Source organism: Coloeus monedula (assembly GCF_965178545.1).
Source record: "Coloeus monedula genome assembly, chromosome: Z".
In the NCBI taxonomy this organism is placed as follows: Eukaryota; Metazoa; Chordata; class Aves; order Passeriformes; family Corvidae; genus Coloeus; species Coloeus monedula.
The window spans coordinates 9,136,074-9,157,129 of record NC_138822.1 but is presented as its reverse complement, the minus strand read 5'-3'; the positions used below and the strand labels follow the sequence as shown (position 1 = coordinate 9,157,129).

General features: G+C 40.8%; 2 protein-coding genes across 2 annotated transcripts in view; one reads left to right on the top strand and one right to left on the bottom strand.

The window, feature by feature from the left end:
• SHOC1 (shortage in chiasmata 1) overlaps nucleotides 1-6,803 on the top strand; it is a gene marked incomplete at its 3' end in the record, with an annotated part of 44,993 nt that extends 38,190 nt beyond the window's left edge. Inside the window, exons 23-27 of the mRNA XM_082301148.1 lie at nucleotides 750-881; nucleotides 2,218-2,367; nucleotides 3,351-3,522; nucleotides 3,742-4,296; nucleotides 6,709-6,803. Of these exons, the coding sequence (XP_082157274.1) occupies nucleotides 750-881; nucleotides 2,218-2,367; nucleotides 3,351-3,522; nucleotides 3,742-4,296; nucleotides 6,709-6,803 (1,104 nt within the window). The remainder of the gene's footprint in view (nucleotides 1-749; nucleotides 882-2,217; nucleotides 2,368-3,350; nucleotides 3,523-3,741; nucleotides 4,297-6,708) is intronic.
• Nucleotides 6,804-13,459: 6,656 nt separating this feature from the next.
• Nucleotides 13,460-16,921, bottom strand: GNG10 (G protein subunit gamma 10; the record flags this gene model as incomplete). Its single annotated transcript, XM_082302189.1, has 2 exons — nucleotides 13,460-13,585; nucleotides 16,841-16,921. 2 exons carry the CDS (start codon nucleotides 16,919-16,921, stop codon nucleotides 13,460-13,462), a joined length of 207 nt encoding a protein of 68 aa, XP_082158315.1.
• Nucleotides 16,922-21,056: the final 4,135 nt, after the last annotated feature.

Below are 21,056 nucleotides of genomic sequence, written 5' to 3'. Positions count from 1 at the left end.
ATGTGACAGAAGAAATAAAGAAATAATTTGCTGTCAGCTGGTTTTCTTTTTTAATGTGACAAGATAAATTAACCTTTTTCTTTAAAAATCAGAAAATCTAGAATCAAAAATTTGTTTTAGTATCTAGAATAATCAGCTTTAAAATTGGGGCAGAAGTTTCATTCAACTTACCAAATTGTTGGTAACTTAAATTTTTGAGTGAAGTAATATCCTTTTAAATAATAATAACTTTTTTTTTTACTTATTTGCTGCCAATATTTAGTGCAGATCTTTATGAAAGTCATTATTATTTGCATATTAAAATTTGTATAAAATTTACCTGATTACATGAAAGTTACAGAGAGGACAAAGTGTTTTTCATTTCGTGTACTCAACAGTGTAGCTTGTGTGGAAATTACAGCTTCAAAGTGTTACACATCTCCTTAAACTGTAATAGGCATCTCACAATTGCCTGTTTCATTAGGAACTCATATTATACCCAGAAATTTGATCACATAAAAAAGACCTATAGGAAAAATCAATTAATTTCACCTACATAGGATTTGCATAAATACGGAGTGTAATTTGCAGCCAGGCTAGTGGTCAGAGGTTGGAGTTTGTCTGCATGATAAGCATGGATCAGGTTTAATTACTCAGCAGTACCAACTCTTGTGTTCAGGGTGACCTTTAGTTTTCACCTCAACTTCTGTAGCAAATTAAGACACTCATTGGAGTAAGTTTTAACCAAGAATATTATGTATCACTTTTAGGTAGTTCTTACACCAGGGATTGAAGAGACAGCACTGATAATTCGTCAGATTGCTGACAACATTTTGATAGCATCTAATATCAGTCCTCATGAGTGGCTGGACAAGTCCTGGCTTTCAGTCTTGCCATCTGAGGTTTGCCATGATTTCCCATGAATTTACAATTTTCTTCCTAAGATTTATAAAGTTTTAGGCTTTCTTCTTGTTGTTCTCTTAAAACATATTATTCAAATAAGCATTTTATATATGTATATACATGTATATGCAGATACATATATGCAGAGATATATATAAGCATATTTCTAGTATATATGCGGAGATATAGATACACATACACACACACACACACATATATATTATTTCCATTATCCTTATCAGCACAATTAGAGGCAACTTGGACTTTCCCTGTGCTTTCATGATTAACCTGTAGGGATGTTTATCCTCCACATCTGCCTGTCAATTTGTACCATTCTAGGCACTAGGTTTAAAAAATACCCAAATTGTAAAAGATAAACATGCAGTGGCTCATTTGGGCAGGAAGCCAAATTCAGCAGTGCTGATCCATTACTGAAGTCAGTGGCATTGCTTGCTGACTTGCTTTAGTACCAGATGGTAGAAACTTGTTTAACTCACGCGGTTACTTATTTAACTCATTCCAATAAATGCTGGAATAGGCCCATCAATCACGGTCAAATATATGGCATCCTTTAACTTGTATAGTAAGGTTTTCAAATAAAACATATAGATTTGTTAATTTTATGTGAAAACTTTGGACTCTTGTAAAGCTGAGATTGTTTTTGGATTTTACAAAATTCAGAAGTGTTATAAAACAGGTATTGGCATGGACTTTCAAGAGGGGAGGTATTGGATTATAGGTTTTCCAATTTAGAGTTTGAGGATACTGGTAAGAAACTGAGAGGAGTCATTGTATTGTGTCTCTGTTAAAGATATTTGATCCTGGCAGTGCTGTATGAAAGTCAGGAACAGGAAGCTGACATTGATAACAAGCTACTCTCAACTTGCTGCCTTGTTTGTGACATTCATCCTCTCCCTGGCAACTTCTGCTTTTGCCACCTGTCTGCTCTTAACAAATACAACTTTTGTAAAACAGAACCAGTTTTGTCAGTTTATATTGATCTAGGTAACTCACTTTAAAATGGAGAAGTAATAGTAAATCCAGTCATGCATTTTAAAATCGAGTTTACATGATTCACTTTAGAAAATAAACATCTTTAGAGTTGCTTTTTGTCAAACTGTTATGCAGAACTTACTCTTTTTCAGAAATGATACTATGTTACATCTGTAGTAAAAAAAGGAGTTTTCTATGGACTGTAAAAGTACACTGTTTGAAAGCTCTTTTTCTATTATATACTCTATGACTTAATCAGTAAGATATGACTTTATAGTAACAGGAAAAAAAGAAAAAAAAGTTTGTCAGGTATCAATCTAACAAAGTAATTTCCGTTTCCAGACAGAGAAATGCCTGCTTACTTTTCCATGTATCAATCCTCTGGTTGCTCAGTTTATGTTAAAGAAGGGATCTTCACTGAACAGGTTATTTCTTGCAAGCTTTGATCAACTCCAGGAACTTCTGCCAGAGGTTCCGAAAAAAGTTTTAAAGGTTGGCCAAAATTATTTTATGTGTTTGATCAATCTTTTTGCTCTGTTGTCATATGTGGTTATTTCGTTTGGGTTTTTTGATCTGAGGCTACATGTGCATTTGCTGGTATAATTCAAAAATTAATTACAGGCTTTAGCATATCATTCATGTCCCAAATGCTGAGTCTGCTGATTCTCAGCAGATTTTGTCAAGTCACCAATATGTTTGTGGAAAGATAATGAGAGCATTTCCTTGACTGAAAGAATACTCATTAGATCAACTTCCTCCTCAAGCTTCACCAAATTGAGTATTGTATCAGCATGCAAGCTTTTGTGTTTTTCTAATGTAAAAGATGTTTTCCAAGTAAGCATTTCCAGGCCTTCCTTCTGTCCTTCAACCCACCACTTAGAAATTCGTAGTACTAAGCATTTGACAGAGCCCTAGAGATGAAGAATTATGTGCTCCTACTGTTCAAACCTGGGAAAACTATAGACTGAATAATTTAATTCAATAAAAAATGCACATATTTTATCATTCAAGAAAATGGGTGAAGCATTCTGTTAAGGTGAAGGAGCAAGTGAACAGGTAATTTGGGCACTGAATGTGAAATTGTGCGTACTATTGTTATAACTGTATTATGTGTAAAGCCATCTTTATTGGCAGAAAAAGCTGAGTTAAATTCCTCTGTGATGTGTGTGTGATAGGTAGACACTCTTTCCTACAGTCTTGGAGTAATGAAAGAGAATAAACTTATTAAGATATTGCTTTTCCTGTGTTTCAAGACAGAGACTGTTACTTACCCTGTTTATAGATTTAAAACAGGTGGTATATTTCCTACTGTACATGCCTCTCCTGCTTTGGTAAGTCTTTTTTTTTTTTGCTACAGTAAACAAAAATTTATACATCTTAGAATCTTAACAACTGGTTTAATTTTTCATGTTTGACAGTGGTATGTACAGATATGCACCATAAACATTCCTGATATATTTTCTTTATTGCTTCAGCATTTCAGTGACATGATATCTTCATACAGCCTAAATGCTGCCTCTCACCTAGAAAAAACAGTGAAAGGTGCATCACACCCAGGAAGCCTGAATAACTTCAACGCATTGTATCTTGATAATAAACAAAACTGTCAGATTTTAGAGCTGCTTGATAAGGCACAAAACATCACAGGTAATACCTTGAATTACTAGGGGAATGTGTCTCCTTTGAAACCAAGTGAAAAATCTGAATGTATTAGAATCTTTCTCTTCTAATCATGGTAAGGTCAGTTATTCTGATGAGACAGACTGCAATCAAAATGCTCAATGACATCTTGTTTTTCTATAAAATGTAAAAAATAAACTTGTCTTTCATTCTCCAAACAAAATGGTTCAAATTTTTCTCTACCAGGAACATCTCATATGAATTCTGAAGCCCTAATTCCTCCACTGAATCATCATAAGGGTTTTTTAAAGTCTGATCTTCCAAGCTGTATGCAAAAGAAGGCATGCTCATCAGATATAATTACAAGGAGGAAGCCAGATTTCTTCGCTGTATCAAAGGACTGTGAAGATTTTGCTCATCTAGATGTTAAAAATTCTCTCCATGTTCAAAGACAGCCTTTCAGGATGCATGATAGCTCTGGTCATTCTTCCAAAGACTCTGAAAAAGAGGATTTCTTTGCAACTTTCAGTGACTGTGCACCTCAGGAGAGCTCTAAGAGTTTTCTAGAAGAATTTAGAGATGTAACATTTAAAAGCCCAGAAATTCAGATTGACCAGCCCATGTGGAACTCATCATCCACAGGCCCACGTAATTCATTTGGTCATGATGATTTTCTCTCTGATTTCTTTGATGATATGGATGAGCTTCAAAATCTGAATTTTAAACAAATAGGTGGAGCATCTAAAGGAAAGAGAAAACAAAATTCTCCATTCTTATGGACAAAAGAAAAAATTAAAACAGGTAGGTCCAAAGTAAGCATATTTTGCTGAAATTACTTTTGTTATTCAACTGCAAAGTTGCAAGGAGTATCTGTAAGACTGTATTTTGTATTTTATTTAAATAGTTGTTAAATCAAATTCAACCCAGCAATTGCATACGTATTTCTTCTGTGACAAAAGGTTCCTAACAGGTTTTGTTTTGAACATAAAAAATACATTTTTAAAAAGCGCTAAACCAAACGATCTAGAATTGTGTTACTGCCATTATTTTTACCTGGGAAATATTGAAAAATATAGTTTTTCAATAGTGTAAGATTCATCTTCCTTTCTTTTTGACAGAGCCTAAAATATAGATAATGAGCATGCCAGAATGCATTTAAAAGTTATGGGAAAGATTATTTTGTAAACATAGATTTGGACAAGGTTGAACAAAAGACTGTATTTTCTCTATAGGACAAAGAGGAGATTCAGCAAATTCTGAAAGTGAAATTCAGATTCTGCTAATGGCTGTGTTTTGCTGTGGGCACTAATGGAGTAAAAATGGTGCTCCAAAAATTTTCTAAGTTTCTTTCATGTATTTTCTTATTCTTGGAATATTTTTTTAGCTAGGATCTCCAGGGCTAAACTCTCCATTTGAAATCATTCCAAAGCTTATATTTTCAGCGATGGTATAATATGTACTTCAAACATTGTTTACCCTGAAACTGCGTACAGTCCTTATACAAAATATTAGGCTTCTCTTTTTTTGTGGTTTTCTTATCCCTGGTTTACTCCATCAAATATAGTTAGCTTGAAACCTTTTTTAATAAGCCATAGTATGTATCCATGGAGTCTTGCAACTAAGAAAGTCCCTGTCAGACTGTATTGCCATATCATTTATTGTAGTATTTTTTTAAATTATTCTATTTCCCTGTAGGTGAGATGCCACATTTTTTTTAAAAATCCAAATTTGAGTTTGTTTTAAAAAAGTGCCTAATGCCTAGTACAGGTTACTTAATTTATGATTTGTCTGCTGCTGCCCATCATTAAATCTCTCAGTGGTACAAGGTCAGCACAGCATTAAAATGCTTTCACTAATTAGATCAGACCCATTCGTGAAAACCTAAGTAACTAATTTAAATTACTCTTTCATGGACTTCTTTGGGTAATTACAGAGGTAAAGAGAGAAAAGTTAATTGGATATGGTAAACTTCTTTTAATTTTCAGGCTATGTAAATTTAAATGTTCATACAGAAACTCTGAACAGACCTTTTGCTTCTCAGAATAAAAATTGAGACCTGCAGTATTGCTGAGTAGGTAACAGATATTTCAGTAACCTGTAACTAGCACTGATAGCATAAAATTCTACATACAATATATTTCAGTAGAGATCAGGGCAGATTCTCCTGGTACCACATTTTAGTGTTCTGAAAACACTGTGATCTCCAGCTGATAAGTTTTCTGTAATATTCTTGCCCAGTAGGACAAAAGTATACTTGAATGTGAATCCAATCAAAACAAGGAAAAGTGATTTTTGGTTTAGATTTTGGAAGAACAGGCTTATTCTACTTTATAATTCACTAGCCAGGGGAAAAATAAGTATATGAAATAGTTTTGCGTGCTAATGCAACATCCCCTCCAAAATATAAAAAATTCAAAAACCAACCTACCAAATGAAAAAAAAACCCAACCGACCAAAAAAACCCCAACTTCACCTTAATACAGTGAAAGCCTCTGAGAGCAAAAATTTAAGAAATATGTAGCAAGTCAAGTTAAAAAGACACACTGGAAACAAACCCCAGGGATTTCTTCAGGCTTCAGATCAAGCTCTCATTAAACCACAGATAATTCATGACACCACACCAAGCCAGTATTTCCACTGGAGCAGGTCAAATCCTTAGGTCGGTGTTAGAGTTTTCTGACAATACTTTTTGTAAAGACTAATATAATAGTATAATTTCCTTACAGTAACTTGTTTTGAATAAGCAACTTCTCAAATACTTTATTGTAAAAGCACTTGAATCTTATGTAAGTATGAATGTAAGTAGCTTTTTTGAACAACTTAGAAACATGACCATGTCTGGTTAAAAATAACTAAATTTCAACTATTATAGAATAGTTCTAAGTGTAGTATTAATGAAATAAAAATAAACAGTAAATATTTTCTGAAACATTGTGGTTAAGGATAGTGTAGGTTGATTTATTAATTTTTGTATAAGGTCCTGTATTCCTATTACAGGACAATATGCATAAAACAGGTCAGTAGCAGTAAAAAGTAGCGAATATTAATCTGTACACATTTTATTTTATGACAGTTGGTACTTTTCTTAGGGAACATACCAGTCAAAGATAAAGTCTGTTAGTGCTTCTGAGAAACACACAGTTAAGTCTGCATACAGGTTGTATATATAGTTAATCATGGTTTTTCTTTTTTCCACTTCTTTTTCACATTCAGGATTTTCAGAAGTACAGGAGTTCAAAAAAAGGAGATTGACATATGAAAGAGTCCCTGGAAGAAGAGATGGACAAACACGTCTTAAATTCTTTTGAATGGAATGCGCATTTGCATATTACATACTTTTTTTTTTAAATTCTTGACATCCTTAAAGGAAAATAAATAAATGATTGTTGTTGTTAGTTTCTAGAAAGAAATTAGGATTTGGAAATTCTTGCTAGCTCAGGATTCTTCTGTATGTTTTTCTAATGTTAATAAACAAACTAGTTTCTTGAAGCTGGATAATTTCTGCTTCTCTGTTTGTTGTCATGGGTGATACAGAGGTACTGTATGGCTCTTCACATAAAAAAAAAAAAAGGAAAAAAACAGATGCTGAGGCTCACTGAAATTTCAAAAAGCACCTGTGTTTGCTGCCTGAGCATGCCGCTTTTCCAATGTAAAGATGGGCTAGATCTGCCAGAATCTCAAGGCTTCTCAGAAGTCTTAGAGATTTCTTGTGGTTATGGCTGTGATCCTTTGTAGCTGTCCCTTGGGCTCTGTTCCACTTCTCTTCTTCTGACATCTCCTTTAGGAACCATGTGGTAAGTTCCTGAGCTCCTTTTAATCAACCAGTCTAGGAGAAAGCTCTTTGTTTTATGGACATTGTGCAAAATTGTGTTGAAATTTAGCGTTCTCATGGATTTGATTCAGGGAGCTAGGCTGTGACCCTCACTCTTTGCATAACCTGGTGGAGGCCATTTGTTGGCGTCCACATTTTTCAGCCTTCTGCAGTGCATTGGCAAGTAGGGGGATGGGAGTCATCTGGGAGGCAGATCCAGATATTACAGGGTACAACTAGAAGGGGTAAAAGTTTGAATTTAAAAAAAAAGCTATCCCAATTGTAATCCAAAGAGCAGGGTAGAACAGTACCCAAACCCTCACTTTCCATCAAAAGATTTGGCAACAAAACTGGAAGTATATGTGGCAGCAATGGTAGACAGTAACTCCATTCTGCTGCAGGAATGCATAAACGGTTTGCACAGGCATGCCAGCCAGCTCCAGAATGTCTCTGCTCAGCAGCCTTCAGCTGAAATGATTCAGGTTTCAAACTCACAAATCTTTTTAAATTTGATGCAGTAACGGAAACGAGGCGGGGGGGGGGGGGGGGAGGGGGGGAGGGAGGAAAGCAATAAAAGAAAAACCACCAAGTTTGAGGCTTGTGCTTGTACTTAAATACTTATTTGACATTAAGCGTTCATTACGCACACGTTCACTATTTGGGTAAATGAAACTAGCACTTACGGGAGAAAGATTTGGTCTCTCAGAGACAACAGTGCTGATTTTTAACTAAATTCTTAAAAGCTATGATGGCAGCACTAACTGCAGTTTTAGTTCAGAGTAATATCCCAGAATTATTTGTACAGCGATTGTTTGCAAGATTTTAGAAAATACATTTCACAAGTGATAACGTAAAAAGATTTCTAGTAAAATTGCAAACAAGCCACTGTTTCCTAGAATAAGAGACTGAAATAAAAATTGCAATTTGCTTATAATATCTATGGCCCATTTTTGTGGTTACCTGACCTAGCCATTTTCCTTCTTTTGCATCATGGGTTATGTTGTTCAAAACTACCTCCCAAACATCCAGAACCAGGAATCTGGTTTTTTTTAAAGCACAGCTGTACAAAGTCTCAGTCACAGATGACCACAGTTTGAGAAAATTATAGCTGCCAGTGCCAAGCTATGTATTTATGTCCTCCTCTTCCACAGGCAAAGGCTGACACAAGAACTTTCATATGAACAGTTGTGAAAGTGTAGCATAGATAATCTATAGATAACTTTGAAAACGAAGACATGTTGTCTACATTAAATAAAACAATTCAAGTGCTGTCTGTGTTAAGTTTCCATTAGGTAGAAAAAATGTCAATGTACAGTTAAATTACTGGCAATGAAGTGGAAAATAAGGAAAAGGGCTTGAAATGACCAGTTCCTTTTTACTGTAATTGTTTATGACAAATCTCAGTCTCTCACAGATATGGACACATTGACAAATTTATAAAACATTACATTCTTCCCCCTCCTTTAGTCTGTTTAATGTGCAGTAAAATTACTATTGAACTACACTGATGCACAATGCCAAATGCCAAATGACCTATAACTATGAATTAGGAAGCAACTAATTCTTAGTCAAAAAGATGTAGTACAAAATCTAATCTCCAGTCTTACATCAGCAGGTAGGGATGCTTCATACCTGGAACCTTTTGTTTGTAAGCCTTTTAGTGACCAGGCAGGAGACAGCTGTAGATGGAGAAGAGCCTTCCTGATCAACTGGGAGAGAAGACAGTGAGAAAAGGGGGTCTTATGGCTCATGTAAGGCACTGAGCATACAAATGTGTGCACTCAATCTTCTTTACATCCTGGACATCCTGTATGACCTGCTGCCATCAGATGCCTCTGCACAGCAGATAGCCCTCTTGGATAGTCTTTGGTAAAGGAAGCTAAGATGCTGCCCACAGTTGTCCACCTCACTGCAGATCATACCTGTTGGAGCAGAGGTGGTGAAATGTGATGTTTGCCCTGGTCTAGGCCATCACAGGGTTCAGTTCAGCAAAGGAGTGCAAACTCACGTACACCTGCAGCTGTAGAAAAGACATGGCCCTGTAGACTGGGTAGGTAAGAGACAAGAGGTTCTCCTGCCTGCAGAAGCAGTCAGCTGCCCATGCATGTTTGTCAGGTTCTTTGGTTATGGCAAGGAAAGGGGACCTGCAAAAGCTGAGCTGCTAAGATGCAGCCACTTCACCCAGCCAACACAAAATAACCAGCAGTGGCACACTTCACCAAACTGATTCCCAACAGGAACCAAAGAGCCTTAGTGCCAACCAAAACTAATTTGGAGCTTGTTCTGACACTCAACTTCTCTCACAGAACATGCCCTGGGAGGGCAGAGGTGGCATTGCTGTCACTCCTCTCCCTGCTTCTACCCAGCAGCTCGGATGCACACTGCCCTGAGAGCAAAGAGGTGCAGCAGCCACACTCCTCTGAAAAGGCTGGGATCCATGTCTGAGGAATAAACACCATGCTCAGAGAGACGTCTGGATGGAGTGTTCCCAGTCCATCTCACAACTGCTGCACAGGTCTTTCTAGCCCTTGCTGGTGCAAGACACGGAAGTAGACAGGATCTGCAGTATGCTCACAGTGCTACTCCAGCTGTAAGGACCAGATGGAGCTGGGCAGGGCTGCCAAGAGACAGCAGTGGTTGACTGGCTGTCTAGCAGCGGTGGCTCCCTGCTGCACTCTGTGATTCGCCCACTCCTTATGCCAGCTCAGCAACTGCTTCAAAACCCGAGCTCCAACTGACATTGCTGAGCCGTAAGGAGTACGCAACAGGAGTTTTGGGGAAAGAAACAGATGTGAAGGGATGAGGGGAGGTTTTATTGCAGGAGGTAAAAGAAAGATGAAGGGCTTGCCTGGGAGGAAGTAGGCAGCAGCCATATGCTGGCTGTCCAAAGGCTTTTGATGTATACACTCATCAGTATCTTTGTCATTTTGGCCTCAAACCAAGCCTCTGATGGCCTCTATGCAAGAGTAATTTGGTTTTCTCTAGACTTCCGTAACTCTGTCCAGTGCTAACAGAAAAGCTACCATATTTAAACAGCCTACAGTGAAAGGAAGTCAGAATGAAGAAAAGCTCTGAAGACAGGATGTTCTCTTCTATATTTAAAGGCACAATACATACTGGCAGTATTACAGCTCTCATTTTGGTGTCTTTCTGCAGGACAGCAACCACGAAAATCTTTTGACAAAGACTGAACTGCCTGGAGGACACTGTTGCCCCATTCTAGTTACTGTTCATGAATGTTAAGTACTCAGATTGCAGAGTTCTTCTTCACAGCTTCAAAATGTGTAAGTGAGCCTGATAACATTGTTAGTGTTTACAAATATGGTCAACAGATACAAATGGGATTTTTCTACTAATAAGACTGTTTCTAAAAATCCAGTAACAACCTTCTCTTCCCAAAAAAGCAAAGAGCTCCCCTCCCACTGCAAAATCCAAGTATCCTTTTCCTTACATAGCTGCTCTTTGCTACACAAATTACACAATGAGTTCAAAGCCAAGAGGGATAGGAATTTTATTTCTCAACTTCTAAAAGATTAATACAAACAATAGAAAGTAGACAAAATTAAAAACCTCTAAAAAAAGTTGTTCTTGTAAAAGTGCTCTATCAAAAAAGTGAAGGCAAATGACCAAACACATTTTAGTAAATTCTGTGTATTGCAAACTGTGACAATGATGCATGCAATTATCTTTGGGTGTTCACAGATTCTTAGTGTCTGTTTGGTAACATTTTAAATACATTAAGAAAATTCCACCACAGCAGTACTGTTAAAAATACAAAGTAGAAGAAGGCTTACAGATTAGAAGTATTGCAAGAAACATGCTTTAGGAATCAAGCCTCTGCTACATACTGTGTTCAGCAGTTACTAAAATGTGTCACTTATGCACTGAGATGCACTTGAAAAAGAAATAAAGTTGGTTCCAGGTTTGCTAATGGAAGCAAAATGTCCCCTGAGGACATTACTCTAGCAGTAAAAGCATTTAGCTTTATACTTTAAATATTCACTTTTGGGTTGTTTTATTTTGGGAAAAAAAAAAAATCCCCATGAATAGTTTTTGCTATTATTCCGGTGTTATGGTTTATCAAGATCAGAGTAAGTAATTTGGTTAAAAATTCACGTTTTTAATTTCTAAAATGTAAACTTCTCAAGTAATATTTGTATAGTTAGCATAGTGTAGTAAAAGTGGTGATGGTTAAGAAAAGAGAAAGAGTTACATTAAAAAACTTCAAGAACATTACTAAAAGACAGTGGAATATGGATACACAAGAAGACACAGACAAATATCTAGGATGCTGTTTTAGCCACATAAAAGACAGAGACTTTTCTTGTGAAGGAAAGGCAGTTGTTATTCATGTCATGCTTGAAGGCAATTCTCCAATGACCTTCCCTATAAGAGGAAAAAAAGAGTTTATTAAATGCCATCTTCTTAAACTGATACATTTCTCTTAAAAATCACAACAGAAAAGCTCCTTTGCACTGAGAAAAACCAAAAAATTACTTTCCTTTGCTGGATGTTGGTATCCTTGTAATATCATAAAATTTTTAACTGGCTTTTTTACTTTGCTCTGATTTTCTTATGATCCTAAGGTAACACAAGAATAATAAACTAAATATTTGATTTATCAGCAAAAAAACCACTAAGTGACATCCTGGGCTGAGCTATGCATTTCTAAAAGAATCATAAATTAATCATCAAGCTCTTTTGAGAAAATATTTTGCAGTGTATCTGTATGATGTGATCACCTCAGAATAGGTAGACACACACACAGACACAGACCCCTAAAAAAAGAAAAAGTAGAAAGGCTGCTTAAATAACAGAAGAACATATACAATGGTCATTAAAAATTTTATCTTAGTTGCATGAAGAATTACAGGTAGCACCCAAATTAAGAAAATCTGCTTTTGCTTCACCCTCAACAAGTTTTTCCAGAAGAGCATCTCATGTTCAGTTGCTCCCTTTCTTTCAGGTTCAAAAGAGGTTCAATCCTGTTTTGTTAAACCTATGTAGCAACAATCAAAGCCATGCTATTGATGAGGCAAAAGCTCAAGTGCAAGCTCAGGAACAGCTGGCAGCAGCAAGGGGAAGATTTTACAAGTACTTTAGGTTTTAGCTTAAATTCTGCCCTTAGAGAAAACATTGATTTTTTTCTTTAATAGCACTCTCATCAAAAGAACAGACTTCAGTGTTTCTTCCTCTCTGCAGATTTTTCAGCTCTTCAGCAGGAACTATTTTTATTTTTTCTTTTAAGGAGGAGTAACCCCTTCTGAATATCCTACTTCCACATTTGTTTGTCAAGCAAAAGACGTAGACTTTACAAGTTATGGTGTTGTTATACCCAAAGCTACTAGCATGCATGGCCTTTCTTTCTCCTGCTGCAATCATTGATAATCTTTGTGACAAATGGGAGAAGCCAGACTGGGAATCATGGAACTGCATCCCAAAGGTTTGTACATGTTGGACGGTCACCCACCCACCTACTCTATAGGTGTTACACAGGTAAAGGCAATGCAGAGCACTAAGGCAGAGTTCAGGGAGTAGCTCATCCTTTAGCCCTGTGTTGAAAAAGGTTACAAAGGATGTGATGACAGATTGCCTCAGCTCCTTTCTGCTTCCACTGGTTTTGCTGCTGTACCAACAGTAAGCACGGGAAGAGCCTAAGGACAGACACAGCGAAATGAACTGCAATATGACATTAAAGACAAAAATGTATTTTAACATGATTCTTGCTTAACCTGTGAGCTAGTCATCAGAACATATAAAATTGCCACAGCTTGGCCTTACCTCTCCAAGCTGGGTATGTGACTGTCTACTGTCTGGCTGTGTCAAACATAGCTGTGTGTCTTAGACAATTTTAATTAGTTTGGATGCTGCTAATAACCTTACTGCTGATCAAACACAAAAGCACAACCCCTGAGCAAAAAAAAACAACTTATAAACAAACAAACTCAAGAAAGAGCTGTAGAAAAGAGACATGCTTCAACTGCCACACCTAAAAAACCCAGAAAACAGTCTGCAGAGCCAACAGGGAAATTATGAACACTCAAGCAAGAACTCAACACTTAAAGAACTATCACCATGTGTCTTTGTCCCTCCAAGGGCTTGAGTTTCAAATCAGAGTGGTTGTCATGGCATCTATGACTTTATTACCTGATTTCAGAGCAGAGCACAGGATCGGGGTTCTCGGAAGGGATTGCTCCCTGCAGGAACCCCAACAAGCAAGGCGTCTTTGCAGGCATTTTGCATACAGTACTGCTGGAGTTCTGCAGCTGCCTGAGAGACCTGAAAAGGAAAAACAAATCCAGAGAGGAAACTAATTCATTCACAAGCATCTATTAAGCATTTCCTTTTGAAGAGCTATTATCAAACAGAGCTGGAGTGCAGCCAAATCACCTCTTGGATTCTAAAACACCAAGTAAATTAGCACAGAAGCACAATTTACAAAGCTCTGATGAAGCACCCATGAAATACTATGCCAGTGATAAGCCAGAATAGTGCAGAGGACTGAGGTGCAAGTGTGATGCAATTTCTCCTTGTTAAAATGCTCAGAGCCATCATCATTTTCCAGTCTACTGTAGTGTTTTCAGGTTCATATTTGAACTCTTCTATCCTCTGATAATTTTTTTAAAGGATTTTCACTCCAAACTTCTAAACAACACAGAGTATAACAAGGAATGAAAGCAAAAAGATGAGGATGAACAGCTTTTGAAGTCCAAATTGTCATCTTCCGCCAGCAGTGAAGTGAGAACTTCAAATCCACACTCTGGCCCCCCAAAAGGAGAGTTCAGAGCTGCAGAACAAGCCCAGGATCCCAAAGGTAAAATGTCTTCAGCACTGAACTCCCCTGCTCTCATTGTGGATGGCAAGTCAGTCATGTGCCTACATTTTTGAAGGAAAATGTAGAGGAATTCCCGACTTCCCGGACACACATTAGGAACAGCTGCAGTGAACTGTTAAAACCCATGCTCTCTGATACATATTTTATAAAAGAAAATACTAAACATATTGATGGAACTAAAAGTTCCCCTCTGACCTTACCTCTGCCTTTGTTACAGGACTCCTGAAACACTGATTTTTCTTCCTACACAGCTCTGCAGTGTTGCCAAAACAACGACCAGAAGTACCATTCAAACTTCCCAGCCTCCTGTCTGAAGCAACCACCCTGGAACCCCAGAGGAATTTTGGTTCAGGGCCATCCCATAGAAAACTATCTGGAAACACATGGGAAATCTGGCCTAGCACACACTTTTTTTGCTATTTCGCTGCTCTCCTCTTCACTGTCTTCCAACTCTCCTCCAGGCTCTCCTCCAGGACACTCATCCTGATAACTGCCTCAATTTACCCAGCAGTTGTCAGCACTTCAGGGAGTTGTTAAGAGAAGCTTTTTCCTCAGCCTCCCAAGTTCTCTGGAGCAGAGTACAGGGAGAAGCATCTGCAGCAAGGATTCCTGCTAAGGCAGCAGGTTTCTTCAGTCCTTCCTTACCTGAGGAGAAGCCATTTCTGGAGGCTGCAGAGTTGTCCTGCCCTGCCCAGTCCCTTGGACCCCCTGCAGCATTAGCACCCTTGCCTCAACTGCAGTGCCTGCCCCTTGTGGTGCCCAGCTGTGCACCACATGGCTATCAGGCAGAGATGCCACTAGCCAACACTGGTCAGGCCAAGGCCATGTGGAGCTTTTTCCTTGAAGGGTTAGCAGTTCCTACAGCATCTCTTTGCACTTTGCTGCCAAACTCCCCCCACACATACTGAGCTATGTATATCCTGGTATATCCTCAAAAGATACAAACCAGAACTGCCTACTCTTAGTCTTACCTATGTCCTATAACTTTCTTATTTTCTCCTGTTCACACAGAAATTTTCTGCAGTATTGCATCACGTGACAAACACGCTCCCTTCAGCAGCCTCCTGCATGCAAGATGTGTATGGGTACTTCTTTCCTACTCAGTTTCCTCTTTCTGAAAATATTGTTCCTGTCTGCTTTTTTAGCCAGCAGGGTAAACAAAATCACCACTGGAACTTGGCAGTATGGAATGTATTTTTAAAAATCCTTTCATAACCAGCTTCCGTCTGGAAACACATTGTCTATTCAAAGTAGATGAAACAATGTTTTCTCCTATTTCAGTGCTTGCTAAAACTGAACCGAGTGGTTTTTGATCAGCTGAATATATTTCACATTGTTTTTATACTGTATGTAGAGAAACACAGATGACACCATTTATTTTTAATCGTGTGTCATTTCAAAGCCATGAACAGGCTCCTAGAACAGCAGACCTGGAATGAGACTGCTGTGCACAGTGCTGCAAGAAAAATGAGACTGAGGTCCATCAAGGACAAGCCTCCCTGGAATACAAGCAAACTCATGAAAAATAGGCAGCCTTGGGAAGTCCAGCTCCAGAATATGTTACTGCCACAAAGTAACACCTGTAAACTACAAACTATGTATCTTATAGCCACTACCCATCTACAAAAAAACCAGTGGGGAGGATGTATCTGCCTCAAAATGAGCAGGAGCAGAGATCCAGGTACCAACAATAACTGCTGGGCAACCATTTCAGTGTTTGACAGTACCCCTCTTGCCACAAGAGTCTGTATTTCTACTCTGAAACAGGCTGTTTGTCACATATTCCCACACCTCACTGCAGTGATAAACACAGTCACTTCTAGTGAATAAAGCATCTGCTGATTCAGTTTTGCTAATAAAATGTAGTAACATCACCAAATTGATTAGGATGATATCCAAAAGCTGTAGTGGTTTCACCACTTCAAATTTTCACCAGCCCAGGCCAGGACTAAATAATTTTGAATTATTTTTAAATAATTTAGCTAAGTTTCAGCAGCTCAGTGTGTTGGCACTGTCGTTCAGACTGAGGAAGCTCGTCTTTTGTGACTGGCCAGAGAAAAATGGCGAATGCAAGGAGGGAGACAAGGAAAGTGCAAGACAGAAACTAATTTGACCTCCATCACTTCACAGACTGTGCTGGACTTTGTGCGTGGTGATGGACCCCCCACATCTGCTGGAAACCAAGAGCTGTCTCGGTCAGGTCACCAAACCTGAGGAGCTGGCAGATGACAGGACTGCCTCATCATGATGCCTTTGTCTGGAAATGTGCAAGCAGGAGAAGGTTCATGCATGCGTAGCAAATTGCCTGCCTTCCCCAAGTGTGCCAGCGGGTACCACCCCGCACCGCCTCCCCCTGCAGATCCTGCCAGCGCTCCGAAGCGGGGGGGAGTAGGGCTGGCTCCGCTGCGAGGAACTACTCCCGATTATCTGCTTGCTGGTGCAGAACTGCCTAGGAGCTGCTGTATTATTTATCACGGCTCCTTCCACCAGGGAACGGCACTCGCTCCATCGCTCCCGCGGGCCCGGGGCTCGGCGCCAGCCGGGCACAGGCACCCCTCACCCCCTTCCTTCCCCGGGCGGGCGGCGCGGATCAGCGCGGATCAGCGCGGAGGGAAATGCAGGAGCGGCTCCTCTCCCCCACCCCGCCGCGCCGCAGCCCGCGCCTCCCCCCGCTCCCGGGGGCCCCGCTCCCGGCTCACCTTGATCCTCTCCACGGACGCCTCCAGTTTCAGCTGCTCCACCAGCCTCTGCATGGTGCTCAGGCTACCGCCCGACGACATACCGAAGCCGCGGAGAAGACCGAGAGGATGAAGCGGGCGGGCAGGCAGCGCGGCTCGGGCGGGCTGGGCTGGGCTGGGCTGGGCTGGGCTCGGCTGCCTCCACCCCGGGGAGGGGCCGGGGCCGCTCCGCCCTCAGCCCCCGCGGCACCGCCCCGGCGCTCGGCCGGAACCCCCTGCGCGCTGGGTTTGAGGGCTCGAGCTTCCTTGGGGGCAGGAAACCTGCTGGTTCAAGCACGGGCGGGAAAAATGGAAGGGAAGGAAAGGAAACAAAAAAATAAAGTGGGGAGCGGGGGGCGGAGGGGGAGGAAACGGGGGGCGGGGGGGGAGGGAGGAAAAAAGGGAGGAAGAAAAAAAGGAAAAAAGAAAAGAGGAAAAAGAGGGAAAATGGGGGAAAGGAGAGACAAAGGAAAAAAGGAGGGAAAGGGAGAAAATAAGTGGGGAAAGAAGACGAGAGGAGAAAGGGAATTCACAGAATCATAGAACAGTTTGGACCTGAAGGGACTAACCCCACCACTTTGGGCAGGGATAACACATGCTACATCAGGTTGCTCAGAGCCCCATTCAGCTTGGTCTTGAACACTGACAGAGATGGACTTCTAAACATGTCTTCTGCCCACAGGCAGCTTTTAGGTTCCAAGTGCCTGGCAACTACTGCCAGTGTTGACGCATCTCCCCTCTCCCCACCCAGCACTGTTCACCACCATTTCAGCAGTGACCATAAATAAGTCCTCTCACTTTTCGGCAGGGGTTTGCCAGCTATTCGTTTGCCGGCTTGTTAAAAAGCTGGTGGGATGAACCTTATAGCCTCAAATGGTTGCTCTGAACATATGACAGGACAGCCAGAAGTTCAGGTCCAGCCAGAATGGTTTTGTGGAAGACAAGTCCTGTCTGACCAACCCGATGTCCTTCTATAGCAAGGTGACACCTAGAGAGTGAGGAAAAGGCTGCGGATGTTGTCTTCAGCAAAGCCTTTTACATCATCTCCCACAGCATTCTCTTGGAGAAACTGTCAGCTCATGGTGTTTATGGAGGAGCTCTTTGCTGGGTAAAGAACTGGCTGGGTGGCTGGGGCCAAAAAGTTGTGGTGAATGGAGTTAAATCCAGCAGGCAGCTGGTCACTAGTGGTGTTCCCCAGGAGTCAGTATTTGGGCCAGCCCTGTTTAATGTCTTCACCAACTACCTGGATGAGAGGATAAAGTCCACACTCAGCAAGTTCACCGATGACACCAAGCTGAATGGGAGTGTTGACCTGCGAGAGGGCAGGAAGGCTCTGTAGAGGGATCAGGACAGTCTGAATTGATGGACTGAGGCCAATTGCATGAGGTTACACAAGGCCAAATGCTGAGTGCTGCCCTTGGGTCACAACACCCCAGGCAGTGCTGTAGGTTGGGACAGAGTGGCTGGAAGGCTGCCTGGAAGAAGAGGACCTGGGTCTGCTGGTCAACAGCAGCTGAACATGGCCCAGCATGTGCCCATGTGGCCAAGAAGGACAGTGGCATCCTGGTCTGTATCACCAGTAGTGTGGCAGCAGGACCAGGGCAGTAACTGTCCCTCTTTACTTGGCGCTGGTGAGACCACACCTTGTGTCATGTGCCCAGTTCTGGGCCCCTCACAACAAGAAAAACATTGAGGTGCTGGTGTTGCCAAATTTTTGGAACTCCGACATTTTAGTTATACAAACAAAGGGTCAGGTTTAGAAAGAAGACATTGTTTATTGTGTAGAGATGCAAGGTATAAGTTTTCCTACAAATCAAGCACACCAAGGAGTAAATACTGAGAGAATTAATACCCAAAAGTTTACATAAACCCACCTATATAATATCTGGTTACTGCCTACCTCATGCATAGTCATTTAGTTTGTGCAGCCTTATGACGTGTCACTGCGCCTGCATGGGCCTCTTTGGGGGTCTCTAGTGGTTGCTTTCCATCATCTGGGGAGGTGTCCTCTACAGAGCCTCCAATAAAGTTCAGGTCAGGTGGAGAAGAACCCAAGGCTTAGTGCCAAAGAAGATGTGATCTGCAGCTCCAATTTAAATGATTGCCAAGCAGGACATAAAATACAAAAGCTTTCTGTAAACTTCAAGCAACACCTGTTTAACCCACCTGACAACATCTATTTGTGTCAGTAATTGAGGCCCGGACCCAGACCGGCAGGGAATCTGAGTCGTTTATTCCAAGGAATGAGCTGTTTTATACAGTTTTCCAAGGCACAGTATTTCCTTATACAGCAATCCTCACTACGTGACCTATCCCGTGTTGCCACATCAGCAACACACTTTCCAAATGTCCTTCTATGTGGTGACCACTCGCTGTTCACCCATCGTCAGCTCCCGGCAGGCTCCTCTCTGTAGGGCTCTGCCCTGTGACACCTCCTGCCCCCAGGGTCTGGTGGAGACAAGCCTCTCTGTGGGCTGCCATGTGCCTCTGCGGCACGTCTCACAGCATACAGCTCAATTCTATCTTATCTCTTCCCACAATTTGTATTCAAAGGAGGGATTAAAGGTGAGAATGATACCATCAGCTTTCATCTGCAACAGAGATCAAAGGAAGGAACAGAATTCTCATTCTGCTTAAAGACATCACTGGAGCATGTCCAGAAAAAGGCAAGAAAGCTGGTGAAGAGTCAGGAGCGGAAGTCCTGTGAGAAGAAGCTGAGGGACCTGGGATTGTTTAGCCTGGAGAAAAGGAGGCTCAAGGAGACCTTATCGCTCTCTACAACTGCCTGAAAGCAGATTGTAGCCAGGTCAGCCTTCTTCTCCCAGGTAACAAGTGACAGGACAAGAAGAAGTGGCCTGAGGGTGCACCAGGAGAAGTTTAGATTAGATAGTAGGAAAAATTTCTTCCTTGAAAGCATTGTATAGCATTGGAACAGTCTGTCCAGAGAAGTGGTAGAGTCACCATCTCTGTGAGTGTCCAAAAAGCATGTGGATACGACACCTGAGGACACGGTTTAGTGGTGAACATGGTGGTGGTGCTGCATTTATGGTTGGACTAGTTAGTCTTAATGGTCTTTTCCAACTTTAATGATTCTACGATTCTGTAGGGACAACCAGGCATGCACATGCTTGTGCCTTAATCAGAGCCTCAGCATGGTCATAGAAAAGACACACTGAATCTTCCCCAAGATCCTAGTACCTTGCAACCTTTTTCTCCATAATGATCTCACCACTACCCAGTACTGACATTTCTCTTTCAAGTCAATTCAACCTACACTGGCTATACTAGGCATAGTATTGTAACTCTCAGAAGTCTCAGAAAATTTATGCCCAGAAGACAGATGTAATTTAGAACTACAATGATAGTCTAGAAATGCCTAGTAGCCTCTGATAATGAGGTGTCACTGCAGCACTGGCAGTTTTCTAAAGACACCTGAGTTTTTTCGGTCCTTTGTCACAGAAATGTGACTGCAGTGTTGCTGCCCAGCAAATTTTTGCTGCATTCAATGAATTTATGTCTGCATCTGATTATTTTCAAAGGGGTGACATGTCTAGAGAAGATGGGACTCCAAGCTGAGCCACCAAAATGGGTCATTTCCAGCAGGTTGTAGGATACGTCTGACTTCTCCATCCACTTGGTATCAGGCCACAAGTGTTACAGGGACAAAACAACATTGCCACTGAAAGATACAGCTCTGTCCTCTGCCAGGACTGTACCTCCATTTCCACTGTAGTATCAGATCAGGAAATTAATCTTGATTACAAGGAAGGTAGACAACAAGGGAAAACAGATCCATGTTTTGACTTCATATTTGCACAACCCAAATACTTGGCTTGGGAAAGGAGAGAGCAAAATGAGGCAGAAGGTCAAGAGCAGCACAGCTGTCAGCCTGTGAAACTGCACACACAGGTTTAGATCCTCTCCTATACAATTACCTTGTTCATTTCCAGATATAACTGTCTTTTCTAATAATCAGCACCACTGTATTTGTGCTTACCTTCATTCTCGGTTTCTACCACAGCAACTTTGTCTTTTCTCTTCCACTCTTTCAGGAGACTGTGTTTTGGGGAATGAAGCAGCAATACACCAAAGCTGTGGTCTCTCAGTTCACCAGCATCTTTGCAGTGTCCCTAATATTACTTCATGAAAGCAAGCACAGCCTTTTCTGCATACCTTCTTTAACAATTCTTAGATTTTA